General features: G+C 39.7%; 1 protein-coding gene and 1 long non-coding RNA gene across 5 annotated transcripts in view; both read left to right on the top strand.

Annotated features, from left to right (window-relative positions):
• LOC117528339 overlaps positions 1–18016 on the top strand; it is a 639388-nt gene that overhangs the window by 426510 nt on the left and 194862 nt on the right. The gene's annotated exons all lie outside the window — the stretch shown is intronic.
• LOC117528329 (Na(+)/H(+) exchange regulatory cofactor NHE-RF2) overlaps positions 2564–18016 on the top strand; it is a 108167-nt gene continuing 92714 nt past the window's right edge. For 2 of the 4 annotated variants that reach the window (XM_034190962.1, XM_034190958.1), the window contains exons 1-2: positions 2564–3216; positions 6905–7198. In XM_034190962.1, the coding sequence (XP_034046853.1) occupies positions 3010–3216; positions 6905–7198 (501 nt within the window). In that variant the 5' untranslated portion in view covers positions 2564–3009. The remainder of the gene's footprint in view (positions 3217–6904; positions 7199–18016) is intronic. The other 2 variants (XM_034190959.1, XM_034190960.1) reach the window with 2 other exon arrangements.

Below are 18016 nucleotides of genomic sequence, written 5' to 3'. Positions count from 1 at the left end.
ATATTGTGCTTTGGAATGTATGGGAGTTAACTGAAGTTCAGCAGTTTAAATTATTGGGAAGGTGGAGTGTGCGTTCAGAAGTCTGATGACTTGTGGAAAGAAGCTGTGTCAGTCTTGTTGTCCTTGAGTTCACACGTCTGTATCATCTGCATGATGCAGCTGCGTGCTGCTCCTTATGATGCTGCATGCCCTCCTGGTGACCCTGGTGTGATTAATGTCCTGGGAAGTCCACTCCTGAGATTCATTGGGCTGTTTTATCACATGTTGTAGGGCACTCCTTTCTGTAAAATCTTAAACATGTAAAATTATTTTAGGTTCCGATAGGTACTGGTGAGGACCAGTCAACCTCCTATTTTTGACCATGTTGGCATTTTTTAACATACATCATAAAATAAAAACAAACATGCCTATCTAATTGCTTCTGGAGCCTTGTTCCTAACTGCTCCACTGGAGGTCACTGTTGCTTATTTGTGCATTATGATGGCGATGCGAGATGTGACGAGACTGCACAACAACACCAGGTTACATTGCTAACCTATAATTTGATTGAGTACTTGCAATATTTTGCTTTTATCTTTTGTGTTTACCAGGGAATGCAGAGAATCAATGGAACAACTGAGCAGGTCAAAAAACTATTGCATATTCACTGCTGAAATTTTGGGTTCTAATAGGTACATTGCAGGATCCTGGTGGTCACTAAAGCCGCTGTTGCCTGTATAATAATATACATGTCATGGATTGAGCAGTATTGAGTGTTTCTAATGAATGTAGCGATGACTGGTTGTCTTTGCTACATGGTCTCTTCGGTGGATCATTGAGAACCACTGCTTTGATTTTGTATTAAACGAGTGGTTACTTGGGGGAGACTAAGATGAGGAGTGTTACTTGCGTTGTGAGGGAGCATCACCTTTGTCCTTTTGCCCATCTGGCACATTTCACTGTGCATGATCCAGGGCATAGGTGCCTATGAATGTTGAGGACCCCAGTGGCTGGAGAAGAACAAGGGGACACTCACACTTCACCTGACTGCAGCAGATAGTTCTTTTAGAGGTGGTGGCAATGGAACAGTTTTCTGCTTGGATGGTTGCAATCGAGGACCCAAGACAGTTCCATGGTGTTGTGGATGTGTTGAAGTGCAGCACCAGCTCCTACTCTGAGAGTTGACTTGTGAATGTAAGTGTATACACATCCAGTCCATCTTTGGTTAGTGAAGATGTCACTGTACAAAGATGTGGATTCTGAACGATCAAAGACTGTGGGATATAACGACGTGTCAGATCTTGAGATTTCCAAATCTGATATGATTTTTCTATTCTGTCCACAAATGGCAGGCACTGGAGAAAAACTAATTACTATCATCACAATTCATATACTTTAGCAGATGGACACATTAGGTATACTTTGAACTTTTTCTCTTTTTTAGGTGAGGTTAACGTGTTGTGTTCAGATTTCTGACATTTGACCCCAATGGCATTGATCTTCAACCAAATTATTGACCTAGGGTTGACTTTGACACTTCTGGAATGCAGTTACATTGTACAACCCAGTCAAGGATAAGCAGTTGAAGATGAGTGAGTGAGTTACGTTGCAGCACAGTTAGTACAAAATGGATTAAAAACTTAATTCTTTGGCCATGACCCTTGCTAAAATTAAATCCTTACAGGAAGTCTAACCTTCACTGACGTACCCCGTTTGGTAGAATCCAGCAAAGACCCTTTGAGAAACTGGCCAACAAGCAAATAGGCAGACATGGAGGAGGAGGATGACACGGATGACACGGGGGGGGTTATGGTCTAGTGGTTAAGGTGTTGGGCTTGAGACCAGAAGATCCTTGGTTCAAATCCCCGCCTGACTGGAAAATCACTAAGGGCCCTTGGGCAAGGTCTTTAATCCCCTATTGCTCCCGGTGTGTAGTGAGCACCTTGAGTGTAGTGAGCACCTTGTATGGCAGCACCCTGACATTGGTGAATGTGAGGCATAATTGTAAAGCACTTTGAGCGTCTGATGCAGATGGAAAAGTGCTATATAAATGTAGTCCATTTACCATTTGCATAACATTGTCCCCAGTGAATTTGACCTTACTGGATAATTCCAGAACCCACCTTAATGTATATCCAGTTTGTTGCAAGTCAGAATGAAAAACTTAAATTTTGACTCTTGAACCGAATGACATTAATACCAAGACTGATCTTTGATCTCACTTGGGTAATTCCAGAATGCATCAACATATGTGTGCTAAGTTTCCTGGACATTGGAATGGGGGAGAAAAAGGGAGCTTTGACCCAAATGACCTTAAGCTTTAAGAAAACAAACCCTTTAAGGGCAGTTCTGTGTTGATGGTCATGCGTATGTCACGTGTGTCAGAAACTGGACAAAGACAGAACCTGGGAGTATGAAGTTAAATTTGCTCTAATTATTGTATGATTGTGTTTGTGTTATTTTTGTTCCACTTGGGGGCGGCGTTGTCTACTTTTAAACCCGTGTGCCCTTGCTTTGAGCTCAGTAGCTGAAGTTGCTGGGCTGGAGAGAGGTGGTGCTATTGCGCACAGCGCGCAACTGGTGCGTTGAACGGTGTGTCCCTGTGCGTCCAGTTGTAGTGAGTAAATGTTGTGGTGGAGGTAGGAGTCTGTTCCACTTGGACTCCAGCTGTATATTCGCTGTTGGAAGCTTTGAAGACTGCGCGTTACGACTGATCTGTTTTGGAGACGCCATCCGTGCGCACCTCGGCTGAACGCCAAACGTGATCGGCGGACTTTTCTTATTAAAGTTTGTCTTTTTGGCTTTATTTCTCAGAAGCGGAATACCATCTGGACAAGGTTCCTCTGCACCTTTTTAAGTGTTATTTTTGTTTTATTTCATTCTTGGAGAAAAGAGCAGGCAGGTATGTTTTCCACGCGTGGAAGTTTAACCGTGCGCACTTTCTTCTGAGTCTCTCCATCGGTGCGTTTTGTTATTGTTTTTATTTTTACCACTGAACTGCAAACGGCAGGTTTGAAACGTCAGGAGGAAATGAGCAGCGAGTTGAAACCGCGTCTTTGTCTCATGACGAAAGTGGAGAACGGGTATGGATTTCACCTACACGGCGAGAAAGGAAAGAGTGGACAATACATCCGCAAAGTGGAGCCCCACTCCCCCGCAGAAGCGTCGGGGCTGCGTGCTGACGACCGTGTGGTGGAGGTCAACGGGGTCAACGTGGAGAAAGAGACACATTACCAGGCAAGTAGATCTGCGTAAAAACTCTGCATCCGGGAGGAAAGATGCTCCGTGGATCTGTGTGAGAATCAGGACGCTCAGCAGCACCCACGCAGCATCAGTGTTCAGTCATCCCAACTGTCTGTTCCATTCTTTTAAAAAGCATAAATAAAATGATGTACTCAGCACATCCCTCAGTCCTGCATCCCATGATTCATCATTTCACCTCACATGCACTGTTTTGGACATTTGCCCTGGCAAGAGGACAGACAGCCTGTTATCGCTTCAGCACTGTCAGTTTGTTCCAAAGCATCACTGCAAATTTAACTCATGGGGGGAATGAGTGTCCAAGCAGCCTATTATTATTATTAACAACAAGAACAAAATCTTCTCTGCACCTTCTATGATGTGCTGCCTGAGAGCATTGAGAGAATCCATCCACCTTTCTCTGCATTTTTGTTTTATTTCCAAGTCTGCATGTCCCAAGTGTCAAACAGTGAGAGCAGGTTCAGACAATAGATTTTCTTTCCATTGTGCAAAAATAGATCATCATGTGAATTAAATCTATTAATGTTGATCAACTTGATTTACTGCTCACACAGCATACAGCAGGATGATAAATGGTAAATGTACTGCATTTATATGGCGCTTTTCCATCTGCATCAGGCTCTCAAAGCGCTTTACAATAATGCCTCACATTCACCCCAATGTGAGGGTCTCTGCCCATTACACACCAGGAGCAACAGGGGATTAAAGACCTTGCCCAAGGGCCCTTAGTGATTTTCCAGCTGGGATTTCAGGCTGGGATTTGAACCGATGATCTTCTGGTCTCAAAACCAAGCCTGAACCACTAGACCATCACCTCTCCTTATGATATACATATATGATATACATATTGATTGGCAGTGCTATATTCAATTTCTTCTAAAAATAAATAAATAAAATCTACACAATGTAGCTTTAACTTTTAATAGTGTTAACTTTCTGACACAAACAGTGTTACTTTATGACATATGAAAGCTTATTTTCAACACCACACAGAGTAAATTTTACTTTGCAAAATTTACTCTGCTGGGATAACATTTGGTCCCAGTCCAAATAGAGTTAAATATACTCTATCACAGTGCTAAATCAATTCTGTCACAGTATAAAATCAACTCTATCATGCTGTGGATGACTTTTATTGGAGTTGAAAAATGTGATTTGATAAGATGTTAGAGCTGATTTCAATCTATAATTGAGTGTATTTTACTCTGTTTAGACTGGGACCAAATGTTTTCCCGGCAGAGTAAATTTTACTCTGCAAAATTTACTGTGCAGAGACTTTGATAATGTTGTGTGAATGCACAATGTATTTATTTTGGCATTGTTTAGAGTAAACGTTATCATGTTCATTGAAGTGCAACATGTGCACATGGTCCCATCCTAAACGGTGTTAAATAAAATATTGTAATGAAATATAAATGTGACTCTATTAGGCTGAGAGTTAATTTACAAAGTGATAGAGGTGATTTAACACTGTTTTTAATGGGACTATATGCATTTACGGCTGTCGTCATTTAACACAGCAAAACGAAGTGTGTACACATCACTAGTTTGGTTCCAACCCGCAACTCTCTCTCTCTTCACAAGGTGTTAGAAAAAGAAAATTTGCATCCAGTGTCATAAGAATTTTTTCTCTTTTGTCACTCAGCTCATAGATGGAGTTAAAGTGATACCTTCAAAGAGTTAATTTGCCCTTGTAGAGTTTTGAATCAACACTTATTTGATCAATTCTGAGAAACAACTCCAAAAGTGTAAAACATTTAACCCAGAGAGTGTTAAAATAACACTTGAAGATGTGGGTGTGCCTGCCTCCTCAGGATTTGGAGGGAGGTCAGAGACAGCATCCACAGAGACCTTACGCTGGACAGATGTGATTGTCAGGAGGCAAAGAGGAGGAGAATGGAGAGGGAGAAGTGTGGGGGGTGTTTAGAAAAGGGCAGAGAAAAAAGATCATAAATTGTTGTTTGAAAGCAGTAAAACTGTTTTAACAATGTCGATAGCAGGAGAGCACAGTGCAGCTGTTTTCTCTCTAAAACCTCTGAGTCTACTGAAGACCTACAGAACAATAAGTTTAATTAATTTTGGGCAAAAGTCATTACTACAGGTGAGCCTCATTAACTCGCCAGAGTTGGGGTCCACAAAATCAGACCAGGAGTTATCTGAAACTGCAAGTTAATAAGGTTGACCACAAAAAATTTAAATCAGCTTACCTTGCTGTATTTCAGTAGTTTCGACCATTTGAAGCCTACATTAGTTGTTGAAGAAAGTGTAGATCTTAGGTTTGTAACAGACGTTCCTCCAGTTCTCTCTTCAGGTCACGAAGATGAACTTGCATCTGGATCTTCTTGGCCTCGTAGCCCAGACGGCTGCACAGTTTCACCATCTTCTCGGTGTAGATGACTCCTTCCTGGATGGTTATGATTTCTTCATCTGGAGTGGGTTCAGGATCTTCTATCATTTTATATAGTGCCAAATCACAACAAAGTTGCCTCAAGGTGCAACACACAAGTAAGGTCTAACCTTACCAACTCTCAGAGCAAGCACATAGGCGACAGCGGTAAGGAAAAACTCCCTCTGATAATTTGAGGAAGAAACCTCAAGCAGACCAGACTCAAAGGGGAAACCCTCTGCTTGGGCCATGCTACCAACACAATTTACAAAACAAATATACAGGAAATTTTGGGAGTCCATGCTGGTGTGCAGGACACCACTTCTTCTTCCTCCTTGGGCTGTTGCACTCCAGCAATGAGGGCTTCATCAGTGTGGACAATTCTGGACAAATCAAAGTTTTTCAGTAACGGATCTGGATGTGACTTTCCTCTTTACATCCTTCCCGCGACTGGACATAATGGCCACTTACGCTCTTGCTTGCTTTAACAAACACAACTTGCTTGCTTGCTTTAAAATCTTTGTACAACTTGCTCGAGACGATGTGAACACTATGACAATGAAAGACTGATTTTACGGTTTAGAATGTATACATGCTCCTGTCCCTCGCACCGAAGCACGCGCCCAACCCTCGCAAGATCTTATTTTTCCTCCTCGGGCTGCTGCGCTTAAGTGATGAAGGCTTTGTCAGTGCAGATGATTCTGTACAATTCAAAGTTTTTCGTTTACGGGTCTGGATGTGAACTTCCATTTTAGATCCTTCCCGCCGGTTCAGATTGGGCTGAAATTTATACACACACGTCTTGCGCCTGAGGCACGTGCCTGCCCCTCACACCTGTGGTGGGCTTAAATTTATACTCTTGCCTGCCCCTCCTAAAAATGGTAAAATCAAAATTGACTTTTATATGGTAGTCTAAATTCTTGGGATCCTCAACTCGAGCTTGGGTAAAGCCGAATTGCAACTTACACATCCATCCATCCATCCATCCATCCATCCATTTTCTTCCACTTGATCCGGAGTCGGGTCTCAGGGGCAGCAGCTCAAGCAAAGCCGCCCAGACCTCCCGATCCACACACACCTCCCTCAGCTCCTCCGGGAGAACCCAGAGGCGTTCCCAAGTCAGCCAAGAGACGTAGTCCCTCAAGCGTGTCCTGCGAGTTAATGAGGCTAACCTGTACTTCCAAAAAACAGCATCCAAATATATTCCAGATGAAAGTTCTTATGATTAGACCTGATAATTTGAAGGGTGTCTGTATACACACATTTCTCCATCCTCAGGTGGTGCAGCGAATCAAGGCTGTGGATCATGAGACCTCGTTGCTGGTGGTGGATCGGGAGACGGATGAAATGCTCCGCAGTCTGCGCCTCACGGCAACCAAGGAGATGGCCATTTGTGTGACCGGGCCTCTTCCCTCCTCGTCTCCTGTGCCTTCCCCCTCCCCAGTCCCATCTTCCACTCAGTCGTCACCTCGCAAGAAAAGAGAGAACGGCTCGGTGTCCAAGCAGCCTGGTGTACTGAGCAGCCAAGTGCCCAAGCCCACCCGGAGATCGCCATCAAAAGCTGCGAAAAAGGTGAGCATGTCCTCCACTGAAGGGGATAAAGAATGAGTCCCATCAGAGTTACATCTTGTAGCTCTTGCACCCTTTTCAGACCAACACAGAATTTATTTAACTTCCTCAGAGTTAAAATGATCACTGAACTTGTGACTGTCATATAAACCCTGTAGTGTTAAACTAACACTTCTGAAGTACAATGGTGGCAGAATTTTAATGATTGTGACAAAAGTTCGACTACTTTTAAGAATGATAAGTGGTTAGCACTGTTGCCTTACAGCGAGAAGGTTGTGGGATTGTTTCCCGCCTGGTCCTTTCTGTGTGGAGTTTGCATGTTTTCCCATGTTTGTGTGTCTTCCCTCTGAGTGCTCAGGTTTCCTTCCACTTCCACTTGGTATCTCTGAATGAACCATAGGTGTGCGTGTGAGAATTACCAAGTATGTTTGTCTATATGTGGCCCTGGGATAGACCGGCGTCCTGTCAAGGGGGTACCCCACCTCATGCCTTAGGTCTGCTGGTATAGGTTCCAGCCCCGTGACTCTTGATTGGTGTAATCCAAAATGAATGAACAACAATAGTGGTAATAATGATCAAAGCGGTAGTTACGTATCCTGTTCAATTTTGCCCAGTATTGTAATAATATTAACGATTGTGAGTATAACAGCAGGTTATTATAATAGCTGTTTATTCAAGGTTAATTACACAGTGGCTGCAATGGCATTCATGCCTGTTATTGTTGTAATTATTGCAATTATGACAATTAATATAATCGTGTTTGTAACAATACAATTAAAGAAAATATAAAATTAAAGCATTATTTTGTAATAATAAATTAATTATAGTATAATAGTAAGTTAATACAGTCAAAAAATTACTCATTGGATCAACTCAATTCAAATATGTGCAGGATTTCCATCTAATAAATATATGTAGCCCCAACTCACATAAAGCACATCCATTCAAGATCATTTAATTTAATTTAGTTAGGACCACATATATTTATTAGATGGAAATCCAATCCAACAAGTCAGTTTTTCAGTGTATTTGTGAAACACAAAACTTATATTTTACTCTAAATCAATTACACTATGTAACAAATTTTTATTTTTGTTTTGTTCCTGGGTACACAGTGTGTTTTCCTAACCTGTTATGCCTTAAATAAATAGAAAACAGCTGTTATTCCACAGAAACTTTGCTTCTGTGATCAGGACAATGATATTTTGAAATTTGTCTTTTCAAGAATATTCTCGATTCACCTTCACTACTACTGAGTAGTCTTCAAGAATATTCTTTAACTGATAGAACTGTCCAGAATTTTCTAGAAGTTTCCAGAATTATCTAGAAATTTCAAGAAACTTTTAGAACTTTCTAGAACGTTAAAAAAAAAAAATCAAAGTTTGTGCTGAATGTAGTCATTTTTCCATAGACTTTAGACATAAACAGTTGAAATATAACACTTAGAAGCCAGGAACAAAAATTGTGTTACATAGTGTTATTTGACAACAGAAAAATATATAAAAGGGAACAACTACAGAATTACTACTGAATATTGATTAAACAAACTACGATACAAACACTGAAACAATGGCTGAAGGAATCAATGCACTGAATCACAATATAAGAATATTATAGTTATCCGTTATACATTATATAAGTAAACATTACACCTACTTTGGTAGAGTTTTATGTGCAGGTATTCAATTTCAATTTATTTAGTTTTGTTTATATAGTGCCAAATCACAATAAAGCTGCCTCAAGGCGCTTCACACAAATAAGGTCTAACCTTACCAACCCCCAGAGCAACAGTGGTAAGAAAACACTCCCTGTGATGATGTTGAGGAAGAAACCTCAAACAGACCAGACTCAGAAGGGTGACCCACTGCTTAGGCCATTCTAAGAGTTACAAGGTTTTACACAGTTTTACAAAGCTGAAAAAAAAAAAACAGAAAATAGGAAATAAAACAACATAACAATGTTAAGAACATGAATGAATTAATTAATTGATTAATTATTGTCATTACAACAAGTGCAACAAAATTATCTTCACACCCAATTACCTCAGACAAAAATACAGCAATGAATCCACAATTATTACTAGTTTAGCGTAATAATGGCACACATCAGAATTAAAACAACCGCACATATACATTTGATTGTTAATGTACGCTAAACTTTGAAATAGTCTGTCATCCGAATTGAGGCAGTGTGAGTTTGGGTGGCCGCAGCAGCCATGCCGCGCTGCCGAGCTTGGGGGGGTTGGACCTGCTGTAGCTGTGCCGCGCGGCCTCCCGAGGGGGAAGAAGTGGCAAGTGCGGAGGAAGGGATGGGGGGTGGGGACAGAAACACAGGAGGAGAGGAGAGATGAAGAGATGCGACCGCTCTTTCTGGAGTCCCAAACAGAGATATTAATGATCGTGTGAGTGATCCAGGTTCTGAGATATGAACTTTTGTGACATATGTCCTGGAAGTCTAAGACATGCTGTTTAAGGCCCAATTTGGGGGGGGGGGGGGGCTTACATGAAAAACAAAATTGTTTGACTCTGAGGATGTTTAACATGAAATTCCAACCGTATGTGAAAGGTAAATAAAAACAGACAAGACCTCTTAAATTTTTTTAATTAATTAACTTATACTCAACAAAAATATAAACGCAACACATTTGGTTTTGCTCCTATTTTGTATGAGATGAACTCAAAGATCTAAAATGTTTTCCACATACACAATTGAAGAGGAGTGGACCAACATTCCATAGGCCACAATTGACAACCTGATCAAGTCTATGCGAAGGAGATGTGTTGCACTGCATGAGGCAAATGGTGGTCACACCAGATACTGACTGGTATCCCCCCCCCCCCCCCCCCCAATAAAACAAAACTGCACCTTTCAGAGTGGCCTTTTATTGTGGACAGTCTAAGGCACACCTGTGCACTAATCATGGTGTCTAATCAGCATCTTGTTATGGCACACCTGTGAGGTGGGATGGATTATCTCAGCAAAGGAGAAGTGCTCACTATCACAGATTTAGACTAGTTTGTGAACAATATTTGAGGGAAATGGTGATATTGTGTATGTGGAAAAAGTTTTAGATCTTTGAGTTCATCTCATACAAAATGGGAGCAAAACCAAAAGTGTTGCGTTTATATTTTTGTTGAGTATACTTATTTATTTATTTTGCACCTACATTTTAATTCCTTATTCTGACATGGAGCACATGGTGTTTCCACCCCCCATCCCACCACCCCTACCCGTGATTTCCCTCGTCTTTCCTCAGAGGCAATAATCCAGTCAGTTTTGGGCTCCTATGGGCTCTCTCAGAGAGCTGAAGGTCTGCTTTTTGAATTTACACATCTGTTTTCAGTTAGCGTCACCCTGCAAAATGTGAGCACAGAACTCAGGCACTATTTCTACACAAGCAATGACAAGGCCAAGCAGTTGAATGTTAAATGTGCACTGTGCATGTCTGTGTTTTGGAGTGCAAGTCCAGCTCCAGTTTTGTGGGCTGTGGAGAGAAATTTTGTGAAGTTTAATCAACCTAAGCTCAGGAAATGGCTCGCTCTCTCTGTCGCCGAGAGAAAAATGGAAGTTAAGTTTGGAAAACAGTGGTGATCGCTGAATTCGAGCTGTCATGCTCCAGGAAACGTGCACTGATTGCTGAGATTTGGGATGAACGTTACTGATTACCTCATTTTTTTTTTTTACCACCAGTCTGGTGTTTTCATTGGACTAGAACTTTTTGGACAACTAGCTGCTACACAGGACGATGTGTGTTAGTCCATCATGATGTAACTAATAAGTTATATGATCAAAGATCTAGAGTTACGATGAAAGAGTGCAGTACATTATGATACATCTGTACAGAGCAGGACGTCCTAAAAAAATGAGTTACTATGCACAGAGACGAGTGAGGAAAGCCATCAGAAGACACGTGACAATTCTGAGGGAGTAACAAGCTCCGTCCTCTTAGGAATTCTGAACCGCATCAGGGAGAAAACCCAATTTTTCAGATTGCAACACTTGTGCCACCTCCTAAAACACACACATTCACACACACGTATGACATTTCCACAGCTATGATCAGACAGTTTTTGCTCTACGGGGTTAAAAATGGCTCTGTTTTCATGTAGGCGTGTTCATATAGCATGAGTAAAAAGGCAACGTACAATCCAGTAAAACTAGTTTGAGTCATACATCCATGAGTTAGATCAGACTTAATCCAACAAACAAACATTACAAAGACAACAACGGCATTTTTTGCAACTCTGGAAAGTTTTTATCCTCAATCTTAACAAAGTAGAAGGCACAGTCAGAGAGTCCGTATTACATACATACCAGGAAATAAAAGTACTGGATTGCAGTGTTTACTATAGAAGCTAAAAAGAACAATTGTTTTCCCAGTTGGCACATATCATGAGTAATCTGTGGTAATACTTGTATTGCAGACTGTTGTGACGCATTGTGAAAGTTTTGAAAATGTTCGAAATTATCGTAAGGTTGTGACATATTGTGAGCCACAAAAGTGAACAGTTGGTCTTACTGTGCAGATAGGAGCTAATATATGTCTTTTACATAAATTTTACAGATGGCTCTGGGTTTAATTTCATTACTGTATCTAGAAATAAATTGTTTTGGCTTGAACATGGATTTGGCTGCAGGGTCACTTTGATACCAGTGTAAAATTACAGGCTGAAATTAACATGTAATGCACGTTGTTTTCTGTTGTGGGGCAGAGTGATTTCATTGTCCTGATTGATTCAGAGTTCATGTGCAGTGGTGTGCAGTAGCTGTGCACTGGGGGAGCAGTAGGAGATTAAAGCAGCTCAGCAAGATGCAATGTGGCCCAGCTGGACACATGGCAACCCAGTCGGACGCACAGCACTGTGCTAAGGCGCACACCTCCACTCATATACCAAGTACAACTGTATACTGTGCGTTTGTTGATGTGTAGTTCTAAAACTAGGCTGTAGTAATGCTGTGGTGTGGAAACTGGGTCTGCCATAAATTGACAAAAACCTGGGCTAACGTCAAAAACCGCATTATATTCTTATGTATTAAAATGGTGCAGTAATTACATGCCCCCAAAACAAAAACAAGGTCCTGAAACACATACCTGTATCCACAACAACACTGAATTAGAAACAACCATTAAATTACATAAAAGTAAATACTGGTGGAAAATACAAAATCTCACTTTATGCTTCAGTGCTTCACCTCAGGGAGCTTTGGTGGCTGCTTTCCATTGGCATGCTCTGATACACCAACCCAGCCTCATGCTATTAGATTGTGATACCATCATAAAATGTGGTAGATTTTCACGATGGGTTGTCTAACCCTGACCCTAACTGTAACGATAACCATACCTGTACCTATAAGCGTAACCCAAATTCCTCACGGCGCGTCACAAAACACTGTTTGTGATCCGTTATTTTGTAATACCATCATGAAATTAGATCATGATGCCATCTTGAAAATCTACACGTGAGACTGCACTGGATACACTGTGGCACAGATCTGTTAGCTCACCAGAAAACCTCTCACTTGAGTCTACTTTCTAAATAACAGTGTACATAATGCACTCCAGCACTCAAGAGGTTTGACAGATGACACTCAGATTGCTCTGTTTTCTGTTATGTCCAAAACATGGCCAGGAGTATTTAAGAGGACAAATCCAACCCCTTTGTGCCCTGTACCACTCACATTATGTAATGTGTAAACATCAAAAATGAGTTGGGCATGCCCTCAGACCATGCACCATACATGGTGTGCAATATCCAGTGGTGGGCACAGTTCCGATAATCCAATAACCGATAATTATGGAAGATAATGTTTTCATTATCGGATTATCTTTTTAGATAACTTTAAAAGCCATTATCGGACTAATTATCTTGCGATAAATTTTTGTCCGATAATTTTTAGACCGATAACGTGGCAAATAAAGCTGAACAGCTACAAATATTTATAAAACTTAAAATCAGTTGAGCACCTACCTGTTAAATGTTTGTAGCTCATGTGTAGTTCTACCCTCTGCAAAACAGAGAAGAACTGCTTAAAAAAAATGCTCTATCCTCTACAGACAAAGGAGAACTAGCTCCCCCCCAAAAAAACTCATTTCTCTTAACCCCATACTAAAATGTGGGCAGTATCACCCAAGTCATCCAGAGGCATACATTTTTAACTTATGGTTCAACTTTTAACCAAACTAATTTCAGACAAGTTATTTAAATTAATGTCATGTCTGAAGTTTTGTAAAGTGAAAATATCAACTATATGTTTTAGTTTTAAAGTAATGCGCTAATTTTTAAGGTTTTAGTGTGGATATATGCTGTGCCCAGCAGTGCATTATAGGTAGGGTAATCTCAGTACATTCATGATATGAGAGAAATGCATTTGAAACACTCTGATCAGGCTCTACGGACAACAGCATTAAACTGTAGTGCCTAAAACTCTTGTGAATATATTCTCTGGGTTTATAGACGTTGTTATTGTGTATGCGTTTATTAAATTCCACGCATCTTAAATGTAGCAGACACGGATTAGCTGGAATTTTGTTTTGGCAAGTTTTCAAGGTTTCTACTGCCATCTACTGGCCAGTAGTGTTCATTCGCCCTGTTGACATATCCCATAATCCCTTGCATGCCAGAGAGTCGCTGCAGTCAACACGATGACAGTTGTAAATTAATATTATACTACAAAAATGTAATTTTTTTATGCTTTTTGTCACATTAATAAGAGACTGCTGCATGATACCCTGAAAACTTGCTAAAACAATTATAGCAAGCTGTGTCTGTTATGTTTAATCTGTGTGGAATTTACTAAACACAAACCGAATTTCAGACTTATTATATATATTAGTCTGGAACAAAGAGGACAAACAGTGTTGTAAAGAACAATAATTAAGACGTTAAAGAGCAAACTTCACTTTCTCCCAGAACGACATGATCAGGAAGAGAGTGTAGCTCACAGCAGCTCCCATTGAAAATAATGAAGAGACAGCCTGTGATTCTCGCATGTTTACATAAAATAAACGCAATAACAACGTCTAAAAACCCAGAGAATATATTCACGTGAGTTTTAGGCACAATATAAAAGTAGTTTTTGTTGCAATGTTAATGGTGTTGTCTGTGTGCAGCAGTTAAAGTGCAGCGTGATCAGAGTGTCTCAATGCAGTTCTCAATGTTATTGAGATCTCACAGCGCAGTGACCTCTCCGAAGTTTTGTGGGATTTAAAACGTCAATAGGGCAAATAGCCAACATTTATGTGTCAAGACAATATGAGTGCACGCTTTACAATATAATAAAACGTGTGCACAATATCATAAAATGAACGCACATTCTCTCCACATGCCAAACATTTTACGACGATACTTAACAGGGCTCCGTAAAAATGCCTGTTTTTACAAATAAAAAAATGGAATATTTTACAAAAGCATATTTATCTGTAAACACTAGGGTGGTTCAAAAAAATAAAAGTTGGAAATTCATTACTCTCACCCCTTCATTTTATGATGCTTTGGGAAAAAAGAAAGCCTGCCAAATATTTTTGTCATACATTAATATTTAGAGGTAGCACATCATAGCTGAAGGTTGTAAATATATCAATTATCGCTGCCCGAGTGCCCATGCAATAGGTTATCCATTATCCAGTATCTAATCACATCACTTATAAAGAGGATAGAAGTTAACCACCTGAGTGTAACTAAAGTATAATTTTATATTCAATTTAAAACTATACCTGGGTTTAAATATTTCTCACAAACAACATACTTTCAAAAATGTTATTTTAGGCTACAAGCTGAAAATTTTGCTTCAATTCACAGCTTCTTTTCTTTCAGATCTTTGGTGATGGTGAATCTAACATGAGATAAATGTAAAAAGAGACACTTGCTGACTTAACATGCTTAACCATCAACTGGAAACTTCAGTAAAACATGTCAGCTACTAGAAGTAGAACATTTGTATACCTTATTGGTTCCACCGACTGAAATAAAGGGAAACAAATTGCCCTCAAATGAGCAAATACTCAAGGTATTTTTCTTCAAACACACTGATTTGAAGAAAACTGTCCATGATGCTGCTGTGACCTCTATAGACATGGCAATTCCTTTTTGGGAGAGAGCTAGAATCCCACTGAGGGCAAAGCAGCATCTGATCACAAAGTTAGAAAAGGTGTTCGGAAAATGGAAAACATTGGAAAAGACCAAGAATTGCAATACACACAAGCAGAAGAAAGATGAAACAGTGTTTTGTGAATCTTTGGAGGACTTGTTTGACATGGCACATCAGGATGTCCTAACAATGATAAAGTTTGAAGATGACAGTTCCTACTTGCTCAGCGAGAGAAAGGTAGAGGATGCATGGCAGGCATAGATAAAATACAAACTGCCAAAGAACAAAGAGCAGAAAAAAGGAAAGCTGCAGAAGCAAAATACAAAGAGAAACTGGAGGAGCCTGGACCATCTAATGTCTCACTACCTGACACTGTCTCCAACCAGAGTGAAGAGAACACAGAAAGTCCAGATGAAGAATTTGTTATGCCAGTGCCACAAAAAGCCAGTAAAATTAAAGCTGTTGTAACACCAGGACTTGCAGCAGCATTGATAGGACCAAAACAACAGACAGAAGTGCCACCTATATTCTGACTGAAACGGCAGCAAGTCTTGGTCATGATGCAAGCAACTTAAATATCATTATCATGTAAAGGATGTTCTCTTATGTTACACAGCTGTATAATTGGTTCTTGTGCTGATTCATACATTTTTGAATATTAAGTACTGCAAGGCATAAAGAATATTATTGTTTGGAGCTAGATCAAAATATATGTGGAAATATATAAAGCATAGACTTATTTAAATTTATCAATAATGAAACAGTATTTCATCAATAAAATGAAAATACAATGTTTGATTGTTACAAAATCTTCGCTACCCCAGTATGTAGGTATTGTAGGAGCATGATACATGTACGAGAAGAACTGCATCTCACAATTCATGTTTTAGTGTTAACTATTTTATGGGATATGAAAAGATTTGATTTTCCAATGTATTGCCATAATTTCTGTCCTGACATATCAATATTAAACTGACAGAAATAATTTGGAAATATCTGGAAATGACCATTCTACTCGTATATGACAAAGTTATTGCCAGCAAAATCTTTAAGGGCTGTGTGCTACCAGTAAAAATTATTAGAGTTTTATGAACTTGTACATGATGTGGTTTTATGTTAGGTACAACAAATTTAGAGGGTGAGACTTGAAGTTTTTTGAAAAAAAAAATTTTGACCATTTTTATGGACCACACTAGTAAACACCAACACACGACACACATCACATTAACATGTTGGTTTACATAATGAATGACTGAACCAATCAGTGTTTAGCGGAGGCACATTTTACCCAGAATCCTTTGCGATCTGTCTGTGTTTTTTACAAAACTTCAGAATTAGTGCATTATTCAACATTAAAAGATATATGTTATATTTTAACTTTGCACAAATGACAGAATTGACATTAATGGAGGTATTCTATCAGTATTCATTTTATTTATATATCAAACCATAAGTCAGCATGACTTTATTTTCCAAGACCTCCGCCTGACCGGAGCATTGTGATTGGGTAGAGAGTTGGGCTTTGTGGCTGTGCTCAGCTTGCGTCTGTGTTGGAAGCCATCTAGTAAACAAGAGCTTCCAGCAGGGGGCAAGATGTTCAAAGACATTCTGATGCTGCTTTTGATGCTACCAGAAGCGATTGTGGTGTTAAAACTCAAATTCAGTTTGTTAGGAGTTGTAAATATACCAGAGACAATACTGGAATTTATTGGTTATCTGTAACTTTTGATACATTTTTGGGTGGTTTATCATTTTATCTTTATCAAAGATAACGTTTTCAGTTATCTGATTATCTGTTATCGAAGTTAATTTTTTGGTTATCTGTGCCCACCACTGCCAATATCTCAAAATGCAGTGGTCATGCCATAGATAGTGGGAGAGATGCCAATGATATTAAACACAAATGCAACTAACTTTTTATTTTGTATATACATTCACTCATAGCAAACTGGCATGAATAGCATTATGCTGGATGTCATGTAATGTATTTCTAAGTGAAATTGTGTTTTGCACAGTGTTTCTGTGTCTGGACTGATTTGATTGGACAATGTGAAAGTGAACAGGACTTCATGACTGTAGAGCAGCGGTCACCAACCCTGTTCCTAGAGAGCATCTGCCCTGCATGTTTTCCATGTCTACCTACTCAAGTCACACCTGATTTTTTAAAAAGTTGTGTTTTCCAGCTCTTGATTGGCTGAGCACACCTGATAGAGTTAATTGCCTGGGAGTGGAACAGGGAGAGTTAGAAAACATGCAGGGCAGATGCCCTCCAGGAACAGGGTTGGTGACCCCTGCTGTAGAGTCTCGATGTTCTGTCACCTCCATATTTGGACCAACCTCCTCCATATGAATGAATTTGCACAATTTAGACCAAACTATGGCATTGTGGAGAATGGACATAATCCATCTATTTTCTAAATCTACAACCCCTGACAAAAATTATGGAATCACCGGCCTCGGAGGATGTTGAAAAAAAAGCAGATCACAGACATGACACAAAACTAAAGTCATTTCAAATGGCAACTTTCTGGCTTTAAGAAACACTATAAGAAATCAGGAAAAAAAATTGTGGCAGTCAGTAACGGTTACTTTTTTAGACCAAGCAGAGGGAAAAAAATATGGAATCACTCAATTCTGAGGAAAAAATTATGGAATCATGAAAAACAAAAAAAACGCTCCAACACATCACTAGTATTTTGTTGCACCACCTCTGGCTTTTATAACAGCTTGCAG

Source organism: Thalassophryne amazonica, chromosome 16, assembly GCF_902500255.1.
Source record: "Thalassophryne amazonica chromosome 16, fThaAma1.1, whole genome shotgun sequence".
In the NCBI taxonomy this organism is placed as follows: domain Eukaryota; kingdom Metazoa; phylum Chordata; class Actinopteri; order Batrachoidiformes; family Batrachoididae; genus Thalassophryne; species Thalassophryne amazonica.
This window is presented reverse-complemented; position numbering and strand designations above follow the sequence as displayed.